A 23073-nucleotide genomic window follows, 5' to 3' on the forward strand; every position below is an offset into this window, starting at 1 on the left:
TGGTGTAGGGCATAATAAATGTTCATCAGAGTCACTTGATTTTTTGGTATTCTCTCTTCACAGATCCATTCTCAGTGCGTCCCAGCTCTCAGGCCCCACCAGTTGCAGGTGAACCTTTCTCTCTGCAGTGCATTGGCCCTCGGGACCCAGCCTCCATCTCATGGCTCAAGAACAATCAGCAAATACTCGCATCTGAAAGAGTGCATTTCTCTGCCGAAAACGCCACAATGACTTTCAGTCCTCTCTTGCAAGCGGATGGAGGGTTGTACCAATGTTTAGTAGTAGAGGGAGGGAACCAGACACTCTACTACAACTCACTGGAAATAGTCGAGGGCGGGACCCCCATCCTGTCAGTTGGCTATGTGATGCAAGTTAACTGTGAGTACACCTGGGTCATGTACTAGTAATTTGTTGATAACCAATCAGAACTGAGGAATCTAAAACATGGTCTTACATTTCCAGATGGTCCAGATGAGGTTCTCATTGTGAAACCCAACAAAGAGCCTGTAGGTGAGGAGATGTTCACCATGGATGGATCCACGACAGAGCTGCGGTGTTTGACCGACTGCTTCCCCGTCTGCTCCACCACCTGGTTCTACCGTGGCAGGCTGCTTTCTACAAACGCCTCCATATTGTTCACACCTGTGACACCTCCATATGAGACTGCCCTCACCTGTGTGGCCTTTAACTCAGTGACAAAGAGAAACAGAACGGCTGAGACCACAGTGGTGGTGCCTGGTAAGACAATATCAGGGGCTGAAGTCAGAGATGATCCTCTTTAAATGACGGATTAAGCACATATGTACCTGTCTTGGTTCTGTTGAGCAAAAAGACCTTTGGTTTATATATCGCATTTCTTCTCTTGCAGATGGACCAAAGAATGTGATAATTTCAGGACCAGACAGTCTTGAAGTCGGGGTCTCAGCGAGCTTTACGTGCTCAGCCGAGTGCACTCCTTCATGCAGCTTCACGTGGACCTTGTATGGGAAAACTATGACGGGTAGCGGCATTGACATCACTGTGAATCGCTACGTTTCCCAAGAGTCCATCAGCTGCCAGGCTGAGAACACATTCACCGGGAAGATGGCGACGTTCAACGAGACGCTCAGTGTCTCAGGTAGGCTGCTGCTGGAGGTGTGAGTGTTGTCAGACATAGTTTATTATCCGTTTTAACTCTAATTTGTGTGCTTGTCACTGCAGATCCTCACTGGTGTGGATGTTAAGACTTCTCCTCTGCAAGTGCTCTGGTAATCTTTCTACGTGTGTGGATATATTTGCTCAGGCTTTGTGTTGCTGACTGTGATGGACTGGTGACCTGAAGAGGGTGTTTCCCTGCCTTGAGTGCAGTGCACTCTGGGACAAGCTCCAACCTATTCTTGACCCTGAAGATTAGACAGGTATAGAGAAGAGACTTTATGGATTGTGTGCTTGAGAAATACGTTTCTGGGTGTTATTTACACAAGGCTGATCATTTTCTTTGATAATGTATTCCCATTTGTCTTGCCAAACAATATATACTATCATACTTAATAAACAATGAACTACTGTGTTAAATATACAATGACCTACTGTACTCATTAGTGTGAATTCATCACTCTGATGTGACACATTTAAGATTACAGAGTTATAAACTGTTTTACTTCAGAAGGTACTGACTCAACAACAACACACGCACAAGTGAAAATAAAATACGCCTTTATTTGTAGTTCACTCTCTGAAAACAGAACAAAATCTGTGACTCAAACTGAACACCTCCGTCACTGATACAGTTTTCTAATCTTGTTTAGCCAATGCAGCGTCAGGATTATTTGGTAGGTTTAAAAGGGACAGTTCAACCCAAAATCAAAAATACATATTTTTCCTGTCACCTGTACTGCTATTGTTTTGGTGTCGGTTGTTGTGTTTCGGAGATATCGGCCGTAGAGATGTCGATCGTCTCTTAAATATAATGGAGCTAAATGGCACTCGGCTTGTGGTGCTCAAAGCGCCAAAAACATACATTTGAAAAACTCAACAGAAGTGTCTCTTTCCAGAAATCATGACCTGGTTACTCAAGGTAACCCACAGACCTTGTTGTGAGGCATTTCATCAAGGAACTATTTTCTTTTCATATCACAGCACATAAAGAAGTGTCTGATATCTCCAAAAATGCAGCAACTGACACCAAAACAACTGAGATGGATAAATAGCACTACAGGTAATTGGAAAGATATGTATTTTTGATTTTGAGCTGAACTGCTCCTTTAAGTATGGGTGGAACCTTCAAACAGGGCAGAGTACTCACAGAGACCGATCCACATCTTTAGGCTGCATTCGGGTTGAATTAGAAAGTTGGAAATTCACACTTCCCTGTAACAGAAAATCCCCTCTGGTTGAAAGTCTCCATCAAATGTAACTATCTGACTCCATTTGACTGAATCAACATGTTTATGGAGCTCAAAATTGAATTTCCATGAAGCACACAGGTAAGTTTCCACTTTCTGTGTAGTTCGATAAAATGCAACATCTGAGCCCAAACACGTTGGATGTGCAGACTCTACTACATCTTTAACCAAACCTCAGAATATAAAAACTAAATTTTTCAGCATTGCATGCTCATAAATGGTAAAACATATACATTTACACAGAAAGTATCGATGACGACATTAGCTGCTGCACAAGGAACAGGACTCTACACTGGAAGTCTCAACAATTTGTGAATTTCCAACTTCCAAGTTCAAATAAATGCAGCGTTATGAATAAAGAAAGAACATGAAATCACATTTCCACAGGTGAATGGATGTAGCACAGCAGTCCGATTTAATAAAGGTTGAACTGAATGTAAGTTTATTCAGTATTGGAATATAACTACACTTTTCCATCGGCTTTGAAAGCAATGCATTATTGTGTGCTGAACTTTAGATTTTCCTTGAAATCCAAACGTCAAACTCCGTACTTCTTCTGTAAGGCTGTGACGGATGATGCTTCCAGCTCAGCTTGGTGGAGGAAGTCAAACAGTTCTTTCACAACTAGAGGAAAGAAAAGTAGTACAGCAGTTATCAATATGACGGCACGTGTGGTTGAGAAGATACAGTAAACAGTAGTACGTCAAAGAGACTTACGTTTCTTCTCTGGGGACGACATGAACATGACGGCCATGTCGAAGCGTCTCACGCTCGCTAGACTCTTGAGGACCTCCAGTGTGACGGCTGGCGCTTCATTCCTGCATAAGACTGGTGTTAATATACAGTACAAGACTACACATGTAACCTGACTATGCTGAGCAGATGTCCAGTTTGCTTGTAGATTTCTTTTTTTGAGCATTAAAAAAAAAAAAAACTCACTTGATGTAGAAGTCATGCAGGGTCGTCAAGATCTGATTGAGAATGTTAGGTTCAAGGGGGTTGTGGAAAATGTTCACGTACGCTTCAGGCTTGATTTGCTGTAAGACAAGAACAAAAACAAGGCTGTAATCTTCATATTCAGGTGTTTGGTTTGAATTCTAATATGTTTGTAGATACTGCTTTTTGTCAAATTTAAAGTCTCTCAGAAATATCCGCAAACATGGTGATTTAAAATTAGATTTTAATTATTTCTGTGGAAATCAGACCCGGTTGACATGGCAATGACAAAACATATCATGACCGTCATGAAAGAATAAAAGAATTAGCAATAAATGTCCTCAGCTCGCATCAATCTGCATAAGCACGCCTGCACAGTCAACACCACTGCAGTGCTGACAGCTTATAATTACACTGTCTGAACACACTAATATCATCTTGTCAGCAGTAAATTACAGTGTACGCAGGCAGCTTTGTCCTCTTCAAACACGCGGCTCACCCTCAGATATCTGTAAATCACTTCAGGCTGGTTTCCGATCTTACGGAGGTCAGCCTCCAGCTGGAAGCTGTTGGTGGGTGGAGGAGGCAGCTCTGCGACTGTCGGGGAGGGGTTGGTGGACGGTTGAGGAAGATGAACTGTTTCCGCTTCTGCTGGTTGTTTGGTCTTTCTGTTTGACACAACTCTGGTAAACAGGAGCAGGAGGGGTGTTTACTTGGTGGTAACAATGCAACATTCAGTGCTTTACAGAGATACTATGAAACAAATAACATATCCAGTGTCATGAAATAAAAGAGGCTGTGCCACTCACTGGTCAGATGAGTCTGATGGGACTTCTGCTATCTCCTCGATCTTGATCATCTTGGCGCTGGGTGATGTCGACAGTGGAGAGGATTCGTCCTCAGCCTCCCTCATCACCTCCTGGACGAAGGATGTGGACCCACCTGACTCAACCTCAGACACCGATACCTTTCCGCTCACTTCTTCAATGTCAATCCTCCTCAGTGGTTTCTAAAGAGCATTGGATGTTCAGCATCAGTCAACATTGTCAGTCTTTGAGAAAAACTCTTTACAAACAAAAAATTGTCTGTGTTTGTCCATCTTTTAACAAAACAGCATCAGATCACTGATCGACTGAAACCTAAGAATGATACGACAAAATGAAGGTGACAGAATCCAGATGTTCAGTCGACATTAATGTCTATCCTGCCACCTGCTGGACAAATAATGTGAAAGCACGCTGTGAGCACAGGAAGTTAACCGCTAGATAGAGGAAACACATGAGACAATTTGTATGTTTCTTGAATGAATTCACCTGCATTTCCAAGTACCAACTTTATGAAGACAAAACATCATGTTCACATTTGTGATGGTCTGTTCAGCATATATTTGTATTTTTACTTGTTAAACGTCTCCGATGTAGAAAAAGACTTCTGCATTGAGGAGGAACTATCACTGAAAACAAACAAATGTGAACTCACTGTTGAGCGCAGATGTGTTGGTTTGTCTATCGGCTGAACTGTTCTCCTCTGGGAGCCGTCTGGTGTTTGAAGAAGGCCACTGGGACCCTCCACCTACCACCACACAGTGACAATAACAAGAGAGAAGTGAAGTCTGACGTGTCCATTAGTCATCTGTACATGAGATTCAATTTAATTAATTATCCTTATACTAGTTCTCACAGCCAGAGAGGCTTAAAACACAGTAATGTTGTGATGGTTACTGAGAGAGTGAAGTTTATTCCTCACTAACAACCAAGAGCAAAGACTGCAAAAAACGGAGTAGAGATAATGATGCAGAATAGTTTCTACCAGTCACTTAATTACCATAATCAGCTATCATTTGTTTACTTTAACTAATAACTGGATCATCAAACTTACAATCTGGAGTTTCTGGAGCTCATTCAGGGCCTGCTTGTTCCCTGGTTCCAGTTTCAACACCTCCTGAAAATCTGTAAAACACACACACACACACACACACACACACACACACACACACACACGGACAAATTAACAGTCAGTAACTGATAGCAATAATACTTGCACAGTTCCGTGCAACTTCATTTTAATTTAACTCTTGTTGAATTTTGCACGTTTATTTAAAGCTCATTTAGAAATTAAGAGACTTCTAAACTTAACTTGAACAGAAGCAGTGAACTGGCTTGAAAATAGAATAAAAACAATTTAACAGCATCAATAAAGATGAAAATAAAAGCAACTATAGAGGGTCTAACAGAATGTGACAGCTTTAATGTCTTCATTGTGTTCAAAGATAGACTAAACGTGGTTGCTGCTGTTTGCCTCTGGAGGAAAGTGTTGTTCTTTACATCACCTTGTTTGGCCTCCTGCAGTTTTCCTAAAGCCACTCTGGCTGTGGCACGGCGAGCCAAAGCCTTGGAGTACGTGTTGTCCAGAGAAATGGCTTTAGTGCAGTCCTCCTCTGCCTCCTTAAACCTGCAGCAAACATTTATGTCCTTTAAACGGAGGCCTTTTTATTCTAACACACACACACGCAAAAACATGCTGGAAGAATAAATGTAGTAAATGTCGTGCTTACTTCTCGAGCTTGAGGAAGGCCATGGCTCTGTTGGCGGGCAGCAGGACGTTCATGCTGTCCGCCTCCATGCCTCTACTGTAGCACTCAACAGCTGCGTCATACTTCCCCTCTTTGAAATAAGCGTTCCCCTGAAAGACACATTCAGAAAACATCACCACCTACGTAAACCTTTCCAAAGAAACGCAGTATGATTTGATAACAATGTTATTTTGACGCTGTCAAATAAATAAACTAAACTGATAATATCAGTGTATCCTTATCTTTTCTCAGAGAACAGCACATTGAAACAGAATGAATATACATGCAAACAAATAAATGAATAAGTAAATAAATAAATAAATAAATAAACTAAAATCTGTGCAGCATTCGAATGTTGATTTTGAACTCAAATGTCAATGATATAAATGAAGCTTCAAACAATATCTATATATAATATATATAACTACTATATCAAATATCAAAACTGACATTTTTATGTAGGAGCCTCTGAGATATGAGCAGATGAGACCAACAGGCACATTGCAGCATAACTGGTGAACCACAGCGAAGCTTACTCTGTCTTTCTGTACAGCCGCCTCCTGTCGTCTCTGCTGCTCCTCCATCAGTCTCTGCTGCTCCTCTATCAGTCTCTGCTGCTCGGGGTCCACTGTGGGAGCCTCCTGTGGTTGCATGGTTTCTTCACTTGGGGTGGCTGGGGCTTCATGTCCGAGGCTCTGAAACCAGCCAGAGAAAGAAAGGAAATAAAGGGGGAACAACTTGAGAAATGAGGCTAACCGCACAATGATCATTTCACACTTACCTCTTTGATTTTCTTAATTTCATTCTGTGCTTCCAGGTTGCCGGGATCGAGCTTGAGAACCATCTCATAATCTGTTCAGAGATAGATTCATATTGTCATCTCAGTGCTCTCAAGTTGGACAGATGATCTAATCCTTTAAACAGCTTGTCACCTTCTAATGCAGATTCATATTTCTTCAGTGCGAACCGTGCTGCTCCTCTCCGTGCATATGCTTTGAAGTAGTTGCTGTTCAGAGCTATCGCCAAGTTGCAGTCGGACTCTGCCACAGCATACCTGCAAAGAACAAAATCTCAGTGATTTGCAGGAGAAAAAAAACATGTAAAAATCCATCTTTGCATTGGTGCATTTACTGAAAAATGATTAAGACAGCAGCCGTTTACTTTTTGAGTCTGAAGAAGGACGTGGCTCGGTTTGTGGGAAGCACAGGGTTGTAAGGGTCTGCACCCATCCCTCTGGTGTAACACTCAATGGCATCGTTATACTTGCCCTCTTTGAAAAGCGCATTACCCTAAAAGTAAAAGTGTAATGTGCATTAGAAAGGGGTAATCTCTTCTTTTCTTTTCCTGCAGTACTTCTCATACAGTACTTACCTTTTCTTTCTCAGCTAGCGCTTTCTCCTGATCAACTGCAGCCTCCTCAGAGTCTGACTCATTTGACTCTGCGGGACTTTCCTCCTTATCCAACTCTGACAGAGCCTTGTCCTGCCAGCACAGGAGCATAAATCTTTAGTTAACTACTTCATGATGTCACAGATCATGCTACGTGTATTTTGTACGAATGTATTACAATACCACATCAAACTTGTCCCATGATCGATAATCATATGCTTTTATCCTTGAGTCTTCCTTGGACTCGTCTCCCTTTGCGTCTCCATTGCCTGCTGGCTTTGTCTTCTTCTTCTTCTTCTCCCTCATCTTTGTTTTGTAGTCTTTGTTGCGCACAGGTGGGAGCTGCTTCTGAAACAGAGACAAAAAGCTACTGACACATGAAGATCACCCAGTACATTACCTTCTCCTGAGATGGATGGATGTCTACAGCAGTGACAAACCTGGACCTCCTCAAGTCCTCCCGTCCTCAGCTCGTCGTCCTTCTTCTTGATGTCCTTCTCCCAGCTCTCCAGGTCCTTCATGAAGCTGTGCATATCCTCAGCATTTTGCCGCATCTGAAGCTGTAACTCAATGGCTTTGTTTCCCCCGGACATGTTATTCCCTGCGAAACAGACATTTGTTTGGGACAATTTCTTAACACTTGTTGCTGAAGTTGCTGTCTTGAAGTTGCTGTTGCAGCCAAGAGGAAAACACGAGAATCACGCTGTCATGCTTTCGCGGCTAGCAGCAGGCTAGCTAGCTAGCAAAAACAACAAACATAAAAGGCAAATAAAGTAAATTTAAGTGACTCTGTGGCTACTTGAACCTGGTAAAGTACCTGGCGCTTCTTTCTCCGGTTGATAATACCAGTTAAAATGTAGCTGCAGTTAATTTGGCTCAATACTACAACAAACTGTCGTTATTCATAGCTTTCTGTTTACGTTCACAGCCATGACAGCCGAGTACCAGCAGCCTTTGCGCTGCTGAGCGTGCGCTGTGCGTAACCAAAGATCGTCTATATAACAACAGATAACTTACTCCAAAACCATTTTCCTCGATTGTTCATTTGTAAAAACAAACAAAATATATCCAAAATATACACAAATATCTATATTAACGGTGCCCCCTGCGCTCAACTGCCTTGTCTTATTAAAAATGATTGTACAGACAGTTTAACTGCATTGGGTACTGTGCTCTCTAGGTATGGTTTTGGTCCACATATTGCTCGTCGAGTTGACGTACGTTCTAAATAGATGATCTTTACAGTCCAGTCTCTAACAAATCGCATTTTATATCATTTTTTCCCCCCAATACTAAATTAAATAGAGTTGTGTTTCTTAACTTTTTGAAAAAGGAGTGATGCCAATCAAGTAAAAATTAATATCCCCCTTCATTACCTTTGACCTATAGCTACCACGTGATCTACCAAACAGTGATGACCTCTCTAGGTAGCTAGCGGTAGCTAACCAGGGGAACTTATGCTACCATTTCCAAATTGTGTACAGCATCTCTCACAATGGAGCAGCCTAAACAAGAAGAGGACTATGGATACGATTTATTCCCGGAGAGACACGCGCCGAAGTACAAGAAGGGATCGATCGGGGAGAGCCTGTTCACTTTCAGCCACAAGTGTCAGGTCATGCTACAGTTCGCAATGGAAACTAGTGAGTATGCTAGCTACCTAGCTAGCAAACGTTACCCTCTAATGGGAATGTCATCTCATCTGTGAACATCTGACGACTTTTCTGATTAAGACTTCTCTCAAATGTGTTTGTAAATAAAATACCCGTTAACGTTTTAACCCCGCTGACAGAGCAGCAGCATTCAGCATTAGCTATTTTAGCTAGAAGTGGTTCCTGTCAGTGACTGCTAGCAAGCTAACGTTATTTAGCTGCAGCGTTAGCTAACTGTTTTCTGCGCTTGTCCCAGGTCCGTACGCCAAACTCCTCCTCAGTGCCATGAAGAGTTCCGGATGGTACGTATCATTTTAGATGACATACAAGTGTGTTTGTCATCTTTTACCTTCACTGCAACAACCTGGGGCTGTGTATGTGTTTACACAGAACAAATAATACGCTTGTAAATGTTGATACTGTCATTTTTTAAAATGCTTTATTGAACAAGATAATCACAAACAACAAGGATCTTCTATAATGGTATTAACAGAACACAATTGGGCTGATGAGGGTTTTCATATATTTTTGTGTGTAATATCTTGCCATTATGAGAGTTTTATTAATAATCAGATTTTCACGTTTCTCCTTCGTTACATTACAGCCACATGTGATTTCAATTCAACAGATACATTTTCATGTTTGAACCGTTCTTCCAAATGTTTCAAAAATAGTTTTGAGTGGCTGCAAGTGGAGAAAATGTGCTCTGTGGTTTCAATATCTAAATTGCAAAATGAGCAAATATTGCTTTCAAAGTTGAATCTTAATCTAGGAGATTCACTGGATGGATATACGTCATTAATACATGTAAACATTAATGCTGTCATTACTGCTGTATAATATATATTTAATAATATTTAATATTATGATCATGTCAACCTGCCTCCACTTCATTGGCACTTAACTAACAATTTTTCAATTTAGAGATTACTTGTGCCAATGTCATTTTACTGTCTCCTCTCAACACAGCAAAGCGTTCAAAGATCGCCATTTCTCCTGTGAGGACTGTGACGGGACGGTCAGCGGCGGCTTTGACGCAGCTTCTTCTCAAGTACGAACGAGACCTTAAAAATAAAGCGGGCTCTGATGGATTTAAAGAACTTGAGTGTTCAACGTTGATGTGACTTGTGTTCGTTTGCAGATCGTTTTGTGTCAGAACAACATCCACCAGCAGGCCCATATGAACCGAGTGGTCACGCATGAACTCATTCATGCCTTCGACCACTGTCGGGCCCACGTGGACTGGTTCAGCAACTTCAGGCATCTAGCTTGTTCTGAGGTGAGGATTTTTTTAGGTGTGATTTAGATGTGAGAAAAGGGAGGTCTGCTTCCTTGTGATAAATAACAATCATCCACATCGTATTTTCAAATGCATGTAAAACCTGTTCTAATGGTTTCATCAAACCATTCAGAAGAAATATAATTTTCCTGCTCACCTATATGTTTTTTTGTGAACCATCCAAAGACTTTTTGTATCCTTATTTCAGATCCGGGCAGCTAACCTAAGCGGAGACTGCGCCTTTAAAAATGAAGCCGCCAGATTCAACTTCGGCCTCCAGAAGCATCATCAGGTAATCGCACGAGGATGAATCTGACTTGTAAGTAGCTGGTTTCAGGTTCGGATCTCTAACCTGGTTTTTCCCCCCGGACAGGAGTGCGTCAGAGGCCGCGCCCTCCGCTCCATCCTGGCTGTGAGGAACATCGGACGAGAGGAGGCGGAGAAGATAGTGGACGAGGTCTTCGACACGTGCTTCAACGACCATGCGCCGTTCGGACGAATCCCGCACAGCAAGAAGGACGCTAAGTTCGCCTACAGAGATTACGAGAACAGGGATCGATACTACGCTAACATTTAGTGTCGTCACGTATGTCAACTCCCCCCAAAGGGTGCTGTGACTCGCGGCGAGCCTCAGAGCCGCGGTCGGTGTAACAGAATGAAAGTGTGTTGAAAATGATCATATCCCTTCAGAAGGATTTTTTTTTTTTAAGAGAATGAATCGTCCTTGGAAACAGGAAGCAAAGGAAGGAGTTTCGGTACATTTCATCTTCTACCCTCTGGACACTTATTCTGCATAAAGGGATTGTGAGGAGTGATTTCACTCTGGGAAGGAAGCATTAGATGAGGCCCCAGTGATTTATTTGTCTTTTTTTTTTAGGTAATCTAACGGGTGCTTTTAAGGAAAAAATCCAGGATTTCCTTTGACTTTCTGCTCTCCATCTTGTTGCCACATTGACCTCCATTAATTTCTTGTAAATAGAGCTGATTGTGCGTAAATTAAACGGAATGTGTTTGAATTAAAGTTTGATTCCTCTGAAAAAGTAGGAGTTATTAGTTGTTTGTGAGGACAAGAGGGGGATGTTGGGTTCGACCTTGGCGCAAAACGTTCTAATGAGCGACTCGCCGCAGAAGTGCGTTGCTGATTATGAACACATTCATGTCTAATCCCAAGAGAGGAGTCTTTAAATTAGCATGTGAGACGAGTAATGCGAGTAAAGTGAGAAAAGTTCCTCCACAACAACACGGTCAACTTTGTTCACATCTGTGCCGCCACTGTAAAATGTCACTGCTGACATCTTTATTGGACATTAGCATTTAAAGAATCTCGTATCCCTCCGCAGAGATTAATGAGGGAAAAAGTTATAAGGGAATTAGCCTCATAATCCTCCTCCTCCACTCCTGCCTATCTCAAAGACAACACCCTCTGCATCATAATCACAAAGTCACTCGGCGTGTCTGCTGTTGGAGTGTAATATGCCACTTATCTCAACACTCTCCTCTTTAAAAAAAAAAGCCACAAAAACACGACATGAGCAAGTGGGACGTGGGTGGGACGGGACGAGCAAAGAAGATTAGGTTAATTTTAGAAGCTTAGCAGAGAAAATGATGAAAACCGCTTCAAGGCAGCGGGATTATAGTGAGACAAACACAAGGAAACAAAAGGAGGGAATCATATTTGGATTTGTGCAATATCACACACCCGAGTAGGCTAAATGAAGAAATCATACGAAACAATAGAATTACTGCTGGAATGTTACACATATCAAATCCCAGCTGCTAAACACATTTGATACAATTAGACACGCAGAACAAGGTTGTTAATTTGTAAGCTGTTTTATTTCATAATAGCTGCAGAGTTCAGGACTGCACTGAGGTCATGAGTCAGAGTCCTCACAACCATCACAAACCCACAATCCAAGGCTCATATTCACTCTGAAATAGATAATGTTTTCTAATAAGCGATGATAACTCTCCCTTGGTTACTAAATTAATCAAATTATGATGATGGCTACAGCCTGACAGTTTAAAGGCATCTGGCTGTGTGGTTGCAGATTGCGACCAACTAAATACCCCTCGTCTCATCCTCCCTACGGTGCCCCGAAAAATGGGAAAGGCCGTCTCAAGCCAGTGTTGGTTTGTCCGTCCTGGGCTACTGTAGAAACATGGCGGTGCAACATAGCCGACTCAGAGGAAGAGGACTCAATATCCACTCACCTTTTAGCTCTGTTTTGGTCTTCACCAACTTCTACTACTTGTAGAACAACTTTAGCCGCTAAATGCTCCTCCATATTCACCAGCTACTCGCTTACTTTGTCTGCCATTTAGTGTTGACAAGTTAGCCTGCAGCTTATTTTCACTGAAAACAGCTGCGTGCTGTCTTTTTGCACATTTGATAAGAACATTAAAAATGAACCGACACTTGTTTTGGGCCGTATAACCAAAACAATGAGCTGAAAGACGCTAAAGTGCTCCGTCAAGCTGAGGGGAGCTGCAGTGGTGGAATGTAATTAGGTACTTTTACTCAAGTACTGTACTTAAGAGCAAAACATACTGGAGTATTTCCATTTTAAGTAACTTTATACCAAATCTCAAAGGCAAATGTTGCACTTTTGACTCCATTGCATTTTTCTGACAGCTTTAGTTTTCTTTTAGAAATACAGTACAATACCCTTTCCAATGAAAACCACGCATCTCCAAATTTGGCATTTTGAATGTTAGTGATAAAGTGAAGGATTAGTTGTTCCTTCATGTGTGGAGGAAACTCTCCCTCTTAAGCTAAATAAAGTCTTAAAAACCCTCCTGGATTAGCTGGGGGAAAAATCATGGTCACAAAGCTGGAAACAGGCTGTTTTTCTGAGCTCATGACAGGTTGACTTCTCAAAGCAAACAATATGATGCATTGTTGTAGATTAACTACACACTAGTATATAAAGTAGTTACATTTAGCTCAACCTTAAACATCTACTGCACGGCCCTAGACTGCAACAGAAACATTGATGCAGCAGTGATATTAATCCAAAAACATCAGATATAATAGTAAAAAAACTACATGGAACATTTTACTGCAGAATGACTTTTACTTTTCATACTTTTTACAGTACATTTAGCTGATAACACTGATAATTAAGTGAGGTATTGAAGGCAATACTTTTTCCAACGTTTCGTCATTTGATTAATTGTTTATACAAATATGTTGATGAATGCAGATTTAAAGTCAAATAAAAATGTGTGCATGCAGCAGAAAAAAGAGAAGATGACTGGATGCTCTATTTAACATAATGTAGGCAAAAATTGCGTCAGGTGCTCTTGGAAAACGGGAGAAAAGGGTGATTCCTAAAGCAATCCAGGCTCTTGAGAAGCAAGGAAGGAAATATTAAAAAGCCTTTACTGTTTCGGCTAAATCATTAAAAGGGCAATCATTAAAAACCATCAGGTCTCCATCAGGGCTCCCAGTCTACAGACGTCGTTGTTAAAGACACAGCATGTGCTCTGGAGAACGTTCAGTGTATGCTCAAGCACAGAAATGAAGCTGTAATGCAGTTATCTGTAGTTATTTCTCTATAACATGCATTTAATAACACTATCATTACCCCAGCTGCTATACTGTGGTCACTGTGTTGTGGAGCAGTAATCATCTAGTCTCAAACCTGCAGTACCACCTCAGTCCTCCTGATGGCAGCTTTGTCCACTAATCCTCATCATCACCATGAATCCAATCCAAACTTGCAAAGAAAGTGCTGTCACCGTTTTATTGATACATATAATTGAATCCATTTAGCGGCGTACGGTTCCAGGTGAACGTTGTGCCTTTTATGAGCAGAGATAGGGGCGCAGTAATCAAGTTGCCGCTGCGAAGAGTGACGACTTTCATTATTCCACCTATTTAAGCAGGCGGCACCCACTGTGATCTAATTAGGATGCTCCGGCAACACTGGAATCCCTTCACTAATCTGCTGTGGGACAACACATTAACCCCGAGAGCACTAATGAACTCGTCTCATTAATTAGAATAATGCCAGATTTAGTTGTAGCGTGGAGAGGCGATGAAGTGCGAGGACACCCACTTGCCTTTGTGAAGTTTCGAGGTGTCTGCTCTCACACGGGGGTGGAGGCGATAGTGAGAGGCTGCTGTATTATTCAGCTGGGGATTTTGTACATACTGAGATATTGGTATTTTTCTGCACAATACATCTCCTCGAAATGTGTGATGAGCTTTGGGGGAACAGATGTTTGACACGCACACGTTCCTCGTGTGTGACTTTGAAATGAACATGGCTGAAAGAAAAAGGAGAAACTGGGGGAAAACTTGTCGACATGGCGTCCATCGGCCAAGGCGGCCGCTATTCGGTCCCATCTCCAACACTCCGGGGAAACACTTGAACAAAGAAAATATATTGAGTCCAGTCGCTTCTTCTTTAGCCTGAGGAGAACAATCATATTCAGCTGATTGAGGACAAGAGTGCATATCTAAAGATGGCCGCCGTGAGCCTTGTTTTATCACCTCGACCTAGCACAGGTAGGCTATAAGAGGGTGAATATCCAGAATAAAGGGAACAAAAATAAGAAAATAATAGTTGTAGTAACAACAGAAGTAGCTTACAATACACTACTTGTAGAAGAGCTAGCAGAATTAGCAGTTTAGCCTTGTAAAAGCATCAGCAGTAGCTTGCTAGCCCATATGAGCACTATTAGTAGTGCTACTAGACAAAGTATTATAATTACAATTTTAATAACAGGAATAGTTCGACATTTCAGGAAATGACACTCTCATGTGTGTAGCAGCCTATAAAGGTAGGCCTATAGCCAGCAGCCTGTTAGCTTAGGTTAGCACGAAAACCAGAAGCAAAGGGGAAACAGCTAGCTTGGCTCGTCCAAAGGTAACAAAATCCACCTCTGAATTCATTAATTAAGAAATAATGCAGTGTGTAACCCCTCATAAAACCACATCATGTCATTTTTACACTTGGACTAATCAGACAAAGCTATATCAAGAATGAACTTGAGAGGTGTGGGTAGCATATTTGGACTTTGTTAGCTTTGGATAGAGCCAGGCTAGCTGCTTTCTCTGTTTTTAGTGTTTATGCTAAGCTAACTGGCTGCTGGTGGTAGCTTAATCATGTTTCTCATGTTTCACACCCAACCAGAAAGAAAGTGAGCATATAGTCCAAACATAAAAGCTAAAGTGTTAGCCTGGCAGCAGAGGTGATAGTAGTAACTTAAAATTGGCAGAGGTCGTATTTAGGCTTCAATATTAATTAGCATTAGTAGTAGTAGTAGTAGCCTGGTAGTGACGTAGGGCCTAAAGGAAAACTTATTTAAAATATCAAATTAGCAACTATGTGAGTGTAGAAATATAAAACTATAAAATGTCGCCTTTTATATGATATAAGCATCTTCCTATAGTTTTTGCCTACTTTACATCCAAAGATGAGCGGTGTGTATCCATTACTGCCAACAGATTACTTTATAAAGTGTATGTGGAACCTCGGGACATAATATAATTCATTAAGTTGTGAACAGGCAACAGTGGCAGTGGAGGAAAAAGTGGAAATCATTATAATTCACAGCACAAATCCTCTGGAGGCGAATCGTCTAACCTGACAATTAACTTCCCCAGCGGGGAAGCTCTGTTTGAGACTGGGGTGGGGGGGTGGGGGGGTGGTGGGCATGTAAATCAATTAATTATGTGTGCAAGTTGAGGATTAATTAAGGGGATGTTTAAAGTTGGCAGAGATCATCTTTGTTTTACTACAATTTTATGTAATTTGAACACAACACTTTCCATGACCTGAATTAATGGTGGGTTGACCCGGATCACAAACATCTTTTAATTTGCCCCTGGGTAATCTGCAGACCTCACTGTTAATGTTTTCTCTTGAAACTGCTTTTTTAATGAAGAAGTACTAACAATTCAAGGAGAAAGTTTTTCATAAGCTTTTTGAGAGTTAAAGGATAAGTCCACCAAAGAAATGAAAATTAGATTTTTTAGCTACCCTAGCTACCCAAGTTGGGTAAAATTTTGTAGTCCACAAAACATTTCTGGAGCTTCACAGCAAAACAGCATTGCTTCATTCTTCTTAACAACTGAAGGAGATGGGGACAGCTCGTCCGGTGTAATCAAGTCTCCTGAAGTCCCTGTTTTGTGTATTTCATTCATTTTATGAATTCCATAGATTTAATAGTGCATCTGATGGTGTGATGAAGTTGCCTTAACTTGCATAAAAGTATAGGCAATATCTACTATGTAGGCCTAGTATCTGAATTATTCATAAAGTCTGTTTACAAAATCATTGTTCTCTTTAGAAAGTATAATACGATACAGTTCTTCTTTGCCGGTCTGCCAGGCTTGTGTGGCCGTCATGTTTTCAGTGATTTCAAATACAAAAGGAAGGAGGTGGTGAGTTAGTTAAGTGGTCCTTTCCCACGTCGTCTCGATAACAACAATAAGTCGAGGGATTTGTGACACATTGAATGAGGCTTATTAGGAATGAAAGGACTGGAGATTAGATCAGGAAATCCCCCTGACACACACACACTCACACTCACACTCACACAGTACTTCATCTTGATACTGCTAAACATCCTGTATTAAAGTACAGGTTTTGCTTGACAAAACACACAAATGGACGTAAAATCTGTGAAACACATTACCAATCAGATAAACTAAGTTTGTTATAATCTGAATATTTCTCCCACTCGTCTCGATTTTCCGGCATAGATGAGAGGGCTTCAAGTAAATGAGCTCTGGCAGACGGTTAACATTCACCGCAGAAATGTAGATGACTTCTATAATGGTAATTAACGCATGCTGGCATTTGAATCTTCATTTTGCTAATGATATGCATGGTATTAATTAGGCCTAAGTGATTAACATAACAACCGCTGGACAATGTCCTGAGGTAAGAGCAGGACTGTTTTTCTTTTTATTAATTCTCCCTAAAGCCACAGGCTCATTAATAAATCCTAACAGCCAGCTCTGCTAACCTTGAAAAGTATGTGGAGTCATGTTGAAAGTGATTTAGTAAACTCTGCAGGCTGAAGTGAAAGATGAGGAATGTGTCCAAGAAGTGAGGACACAATGGGGAAAAAGAGGGCATTGTAACAAATAGAAGAAAACTGTGAGACAAATGAAAGAGAAGAGAAGAGACACAACCAAACCGACGGGAAGACACAAAATGAAAATAAATGACAGAATAGAAAAGAATGAAGTGCAGGAAATGGAAAATTACAGAATAAGAAACCAACCTGAATAGAATGAAGCTGGAGAGAAGAGAGCTGAGCTTAACACAAAATTGGTTTGTGTAATTACTATCCAGTGTCAGCTTATGTTATAGGGCGAATTTACGGCTGATGAACCTTGACACAGTTGTAATTAGCAGTTAGGGCTGGCACACATGGTACAAGATGAAAACTTTGTGTTCCAGGTGTCCTAAAAATGAAGAAATATACATTGTGGCTAATTGGAAAATGTAAGTCCAATATTCTCTCCTTCTAGCTTTGTTTAGGTCTCCACCGACTCCTGAATGCGTCTCTTCAGCTGCTACATGCTCGACTTACATTCACATGCTACTTGCTAACTTTCACTTTCTGCGGTTTGGCGTTACCGTGTTCTCTTAAAAAATCTGCCCGCTGTGGCTGGAAATAAAATTGATGTGAGCAATGAGAGAAACAGTTAAGTTGTTGGTCGTAAAACCAAAACAATGGGCTGAAAGATGCTAAAACAGGAACGTGCAGAGTTTGACTTTCCCCAGATCAGTTAGTGCAGGTTGAAAGTTGTAATTTGGAAGATTTATTCTTCAGTCTCATTTTCATCTTGTCAAATACTGATGCTTTGGGTTGATGGCCTGTCTGACGAACCAACCAAAAGCGTTGGTATTTGACGAGTTGGGAATGAGACTCAACAATCACCCATCTTACAAATTGGACCTTAAAGAAAAAGGTTTTAACGTGGATAACCACAGGTCTGTCCTTTGTTGTACGAATCAGCGAGGTCACACACTGAGTTCAAGGAAGTTGTAGCTTGAGTCAAAGCAAAAACAAACAGATGAAGGAGTCTTGAGGTTCAGACAAGACAGAATTGGACCAGACAATGATTGCTGTTAATAGACAGGTTAAAATCCTTGATTCTGGTGCTGGGGATGATCCAATATTGATCGTCCAAGAGCTCAGAGAAATAGTACTCGACTCTACTCGAATCCTGCAGCCCAGTGAAGTCAGCTCAGACTGAAATCCCACCTCCCCTTGAATTCTTTGTCATTCAAAGCACCAAGGACATCGGCAGATCACCTTGTTCTCCTTTTCGCCCCGTTTGTGAGATGTGGTCGGCCTTCTCAGAGCCGAGCTGTGCAGCCGGTGGGACTTCCAATTCATTGAAGGGAGGAGCAGGAGATTGCCTGAAGGGTCCGGTCGCCTCTCTGGTGAGCCAATTTAGTTTGACCTCCTGTATCTCCTGTGTCGCGAGTCCAGATAACTGTCCTCCAATCTGACGGCTTTGTCACGGTTGAGTTCTGGCAGCGGCCGAGCAGCTGAACCTGAACATTCACAACCAGAGGGATTACAGTGTCTTCAGTGAGGACCGGAGTGAGGGCTGACACCTCCGTCGACCTGTCTCTGAAATAGCAGATGAGAACTGGGGCAGCAGAGTGTGCTAGAGGGTTGAGATACTGTCTATGGACACCTACTGTCCTGTAGCTGGAAGGTCAAGGGTTTGAACCCCCAACCTCCTTTTGATCTTCTTTGGTCAAAATCATTCTGGTACGTCCTTTGGTGTATTTTTGATTCTACCTGGTTGTCTAATTCAAAGCAGACCAGGGGTTATAAACAAAGGTCATACGACTGATTAATTGGACAGGTTAGAGATTTTGATCAAGCTATTTTTGCTTCCTGTTTGGGTCCTGAGAAGAGCAAGCATGTTAACAAACAGTGACGCCATTGATCATCTAAACAGAACTTTAATCTAAATGAGAACACATCGTAAACCCTCGCAGCATTCTGTCTCATTATCATTGCCTGAGTTAACCTGCGCCGGCTGTATCTCGGGGTTCATTATCCCAAAGGATGAGGACGGCTCTGACCCCGTATCTTCACCGCACATCACAGTCATTAGTCACCGCCGGGTGAGGCAGGATCAGCCCGCTATCCGCCCGACACTATTGATCAGCTCCTGGCTCGGGCGCTTTCCACCGCCTGAGCCAGCAGGCAATTAAAGAGTAAACACACAGAATTTAACCTGAACACACTTTTGTTATCTTGCATAGTCAAGAAGGAGAAACACATTGATCTTCATGTGAACTTCGGTGACTTGAATATACAGAGGAATCAAAGTCAAGTAAGTTATTTGCATGGAGGACAAAAGCAGTCCGCTTGCAAAAATGGTGGCAGGTCAGACTCCTTTCAAATCATCAAATTATCCATTATAAATATGCACAACATGTGAATTAATCAGTCTGCTGCAGACCAACAAAACATGTTCCTGTGGAGTTCAACTGTGCAAAAGGCTTTATAAATATTCTGTCACAAGAATGAAAAGAAATACTTTTTACATCAGATAGAAATATTGTTTTTTTACACCATGTAGTTTTAGGGAATATATTTTAATCAGAAGAGAAAAATCTTCATTGACTGATTTTTTTTTTATGCCTAAATAATCTCAATTAATAAACTATCTTTTTAAAAAATGACAGCTTGTTTATTCAGTTATGGACCAAAAAATCAAACAAAGTATTTGAGTTTCTATTATTACCTCATTCATATTGTACATTTAAAATTCTTTGTTTGAATTTCTTGTCCAAAACTACATTGTTCTCATCAGTCACTCATGTCTGCCACTGCTATTACTGAGATTTCTTTTTGGCTGCAACAACAAATTAATCAGTGAAAACCTGCAATAAAATTGGATTATTATTTAAATCTACGATTAATTAATCTACGACTAAAATGGAAAACTTTTATGTGAAATCAGCTGAATTGTTGTAACGTGTACACTTTGGTCAAATTTACAATTGCTGAAATCCATACACATACCTCACTTATGTTATTTAAATGTTCTCAATCGTTACATACATCGCTGTTGCCTAAAGAGTCCTACATGCTGCAGTGGGCTTACTGTTAAATAGATCATTTCCAGGCACATTTTTAAAAAACAGACAAAAAATGCGGCATGGAAGCAAATAAAACAGAGTCTTTTAAAAAAAAGTTGATGATGTACATACCACATTATACATTTATTTCAGTTGGTCAATTTCCACATTCAACTTTCCCCTCAACTTAAGTTAGAAATAGTGTCATCAACTGAAGTCTATGTGAGCTACGAGGGTGAAGTGCCTTGCTCAAGGGCAGCTCAATAATATCTGATGAGCGAGGGGAAGAGGTTTTGATTTCCCAGTGGCACAAAACAATTACAAGCCTGCCTCTAAAACTCCCAGGCTGTCTCAATTACAGTTATGCAAAAAGGTTCTGTCATTGAATCTATTGACTTAATCTGTCCAAGATTTAATTGGATTAAGTGTCTTGATTTTAGAGCGTATTGCATTTTTCAATGAAGAAGATGCTTCAAGGCACACCTAAAAAACAAATGTAATAAGATCCACTTTAGCATGTTTCATACGACGGTCTGCTGAGGTGCTTTACGTTAGAGAAACTCTCTAAAGCCAAACTGAGGGTGTATGTGGGACCACTAGAGGTCACTCTGATGCTGCTTCCTCTTCCGCACAAGAAGCATCTGGGTTCAACAGAATTTTGGTCTTCATCCAATGTATTAACCTATAAATTAACCTCAGGAACTGACAATGATATCACAGTGTAAATACACATCAAATCCTGTATTTATGTATTTGTGCATGAGTGGAAGCACACAGTTCGGCAGAGGTGTGGCAGCACAGTAGAATGAACGATGTGTTTGCTTTTTAAATCCCTGCATTAAGATAACAAACTGCAAACATTAAAGACTGAACCTGAAGTCAGAACAAGACACATTTCTCACTAAAAAGTCATTCCTTTAATGTGAGTTTAAGTGACTCATCTCACAGTTCATTAGTTAAGAAAACACTCTGATTGGTTTTGCCCCACAGGCCATGGTGACCTTCTTCAAGTTGTCTCCACCGGCAGTAAATCTTAGTCTGCATGATTCAGGACTTTGTTGTTAATAAACGTGCTCACAGACCGTACCGCTGAGTGTGAGGCATGTCTCACTTTTATCTGCAAGCCCTGCCTCCCAATCTCCCCCTGATCCTGTCACTCCCCACTCCCCCCCTCTGGAAGACGGGGGAAAAAAACACACATCTCCAGAAACCACTTCTGATGGAAAACGCAGCTGTTTGCAAGTTTGCTCGCTGAGAGAGCATGGAAACGGCTTGTAAGGCACGCTCCGACAGCACTGTAGGCCTCCTGGCAGACTCACACATGGGCACAGAGCTGTGGTTTCACATGGTTCAACATGTTGCATGAGTCACTGACCAGAAACATGTCTCTCCCATACTGCATGGTGAGGCTCTGTGACTTACACTGTGGTGGGTGAGGGCCAAAGACAATAAGCCAGGGGCTGCATGAAAACATATGTGAATTATGCACAGCAGAAAATGCACGTCAGATCCATGTGGATACCAAGAGGAGCCCTTTAAAATGTTATAAAAATACCCAAACAGTGAATGTTACATTGACAGTTCACTGCTGCTCTAAATATTTCCTACAAATAGCACCTTTGAAGCTGTACCAATCAAAAGCCTTATTTTAAAATTGCAATACAGTACGTAAGAAATGGCATCATGTTGAATTTATACTCAAAACAAATAGGGGGCCGCATATCACCAGAACAACTAACTGCTGATAGCGGTAGCGCCGGTTAGCTAGTTAGCTCACTTAGGTATACTATTTCTTATCATGGCACTGTTTTTTTTGTTTATGTTACATTGAGTTGCCTTATGGTACAGTACGTCATGTTATGCCACATATGCTTTTTTTTCTTTTAAAACATAAAACAAAGAACTAAAATTAACAACGAAACTAAAAAAATTCAAACCAAAGTGAAATGAGCAAGCACTAACTGAAACTAAACGGAACTGAAAACTTAAACTAAAAACAAACAGAAAAGACAAAAATATAACTCCGGTCTTGTGAGCAACATTAATGACTGGGGTCTTATGATAGTTAGCGTGAGCAGTGATAGCCACCATGTCCTAACACACAGAAAGAAAAAGAGCATCACCTACAGAAACTCCGCATCCAAGACAACATCACAGCACCGCCCCCACTGTTTGACTGACAGGTGATTTCTGGGACGAGTTGTGCAGGAACACCTCAGTTTACAGATTGACAGTAATTGAAAACCTTTTATGTCTGAGAATGCATTTCATTAAACAGTTAGATATGGTGGCTGTCATTGTGCTTTTTCTCTGAAAATTATAGTTTTTAATATCCCACTTTTCCTCTTTCAGGCATTTAGCTCTAAGCTATTTTGTGGGTGTCAAAATGATCTCTGGAGTCCTGGTGAGGTGATTAAAATCAGGTGTTACTGTATGATTGATGCAGTGTGCGCCACATATGTGCTGCTTTCACACTGGTAATTACAACACTTTCAAAAGAAGTGGAATTCGCCTTTTGATGTATGTTCGCCTGCAAGGACTTTAAAGGACTCGAAGAAGCACCATCTGGGACTGAAAAGAAAGTCGCTGGTGGGAAAGGAAAAAAAAGAGGAATTAATGTCTGAAAGTGGAATGCAGCATGCAGCAAGTTCCTGTGTTTCTGAATCAAGACCTTGGATGAGACTTTGTTATGTGTAGCTATATTTCTATAACTGTTAGGAAACAACCTCTCTGTTGAGGCTTTTGTCCGTGTACCTTGAAGATTTCATTGACCATTTCTTGA

The 23073-nt window shown here is 41.2% G+C and overlaps 2 protein-coding genes across 5 annotated transcripts; one reads left to right on the forward strand and one right to left on the reverse strand.

Annotated features, from left to right (window-relative positions):
* Positions 1–1678: 1678 nt before the first annotated feature.
* rpap3 (RNA polymerase II associated protein 3) lies at positions 1679–9156 on the reverse strand. Of its 4 annotated transcripts, none has more exons than XM_073480660.1 (17): positions 9047–9156; positions 7722–7882; positions 7465–7629; positions 7264–7374; positions 7054–7181; positions 6825–6946; positions 6674–6744; positions 6429–6587; positions 5875–6002; positions 5650–5771; positions 5199–5269; positions 4800–4892; positions 4130–4329; positions 3820–4003; positions 3324–3421; positions 3102–3202; positions 1679–3008 (listed from the first exon to the last, which is right to left on the reverse strand). In XM_073480660.1, exons 2-17 carry the CDS (start codon positions 7872–7874, stop codon positions 2923–2925), a joined length of 1992 nt encoding a protein of 663 aa, XP_073336761.1. In that variant the 5' UTR covers positions 7875–7882; positions 9047–9156; the 3' UTR covers positions 1679–2922. The 4 variants fall into 4 exon arrangements, with proteins under 4 accessions (XP_073336761.1, XP_073336758.1, XP_073336757.1 ...); XM_073480657.1 differs by lacking the exon at positions 9047–9156 and adding an exon at positions 8960–8981 and having other exon boundaries at positions 7465–7626; XM_073480656.1 differs by lacking the exon at positions 9047–9156 and adding an exon at positions 8960–8980.
* On the forward strand, positions 8570–11252 carry atp23 (ATP23 metallopeptidase and ATP synthase assembly factor homolog). The gene is made up of 6 exons (XM_073480661.1): positions 8570–8924; positions 9190–9235; positions 9903–9984; positions 10075–10212; positions 10421–10504; positions 10586–11252. Exons 1-6 carry the CDS (start codon positions 8777–8779, stop codon positions 10787–10789), a joined length of 702 nt encoding a protein of 233 aa, XP_073336762.1. The 5' UTR covers positions 8570–8776; the 3' UTR covers positions 10790–11252.
* The last annotated feature ends 11821 nt before the right edge of the window (positions 11253–23073 follow it).

Source organism: Pagrus major, chromosome 14 (assembly GCF_040436345.1).
Source record: "Pagrus major chromosome 14, Pma_NU_1.0".
Lineage (NCBI taxonomy): Eukaryota > Metazoa > Chordata > Actinopteri > Spariformes > Sparidae > Pagrus > Pagrus major.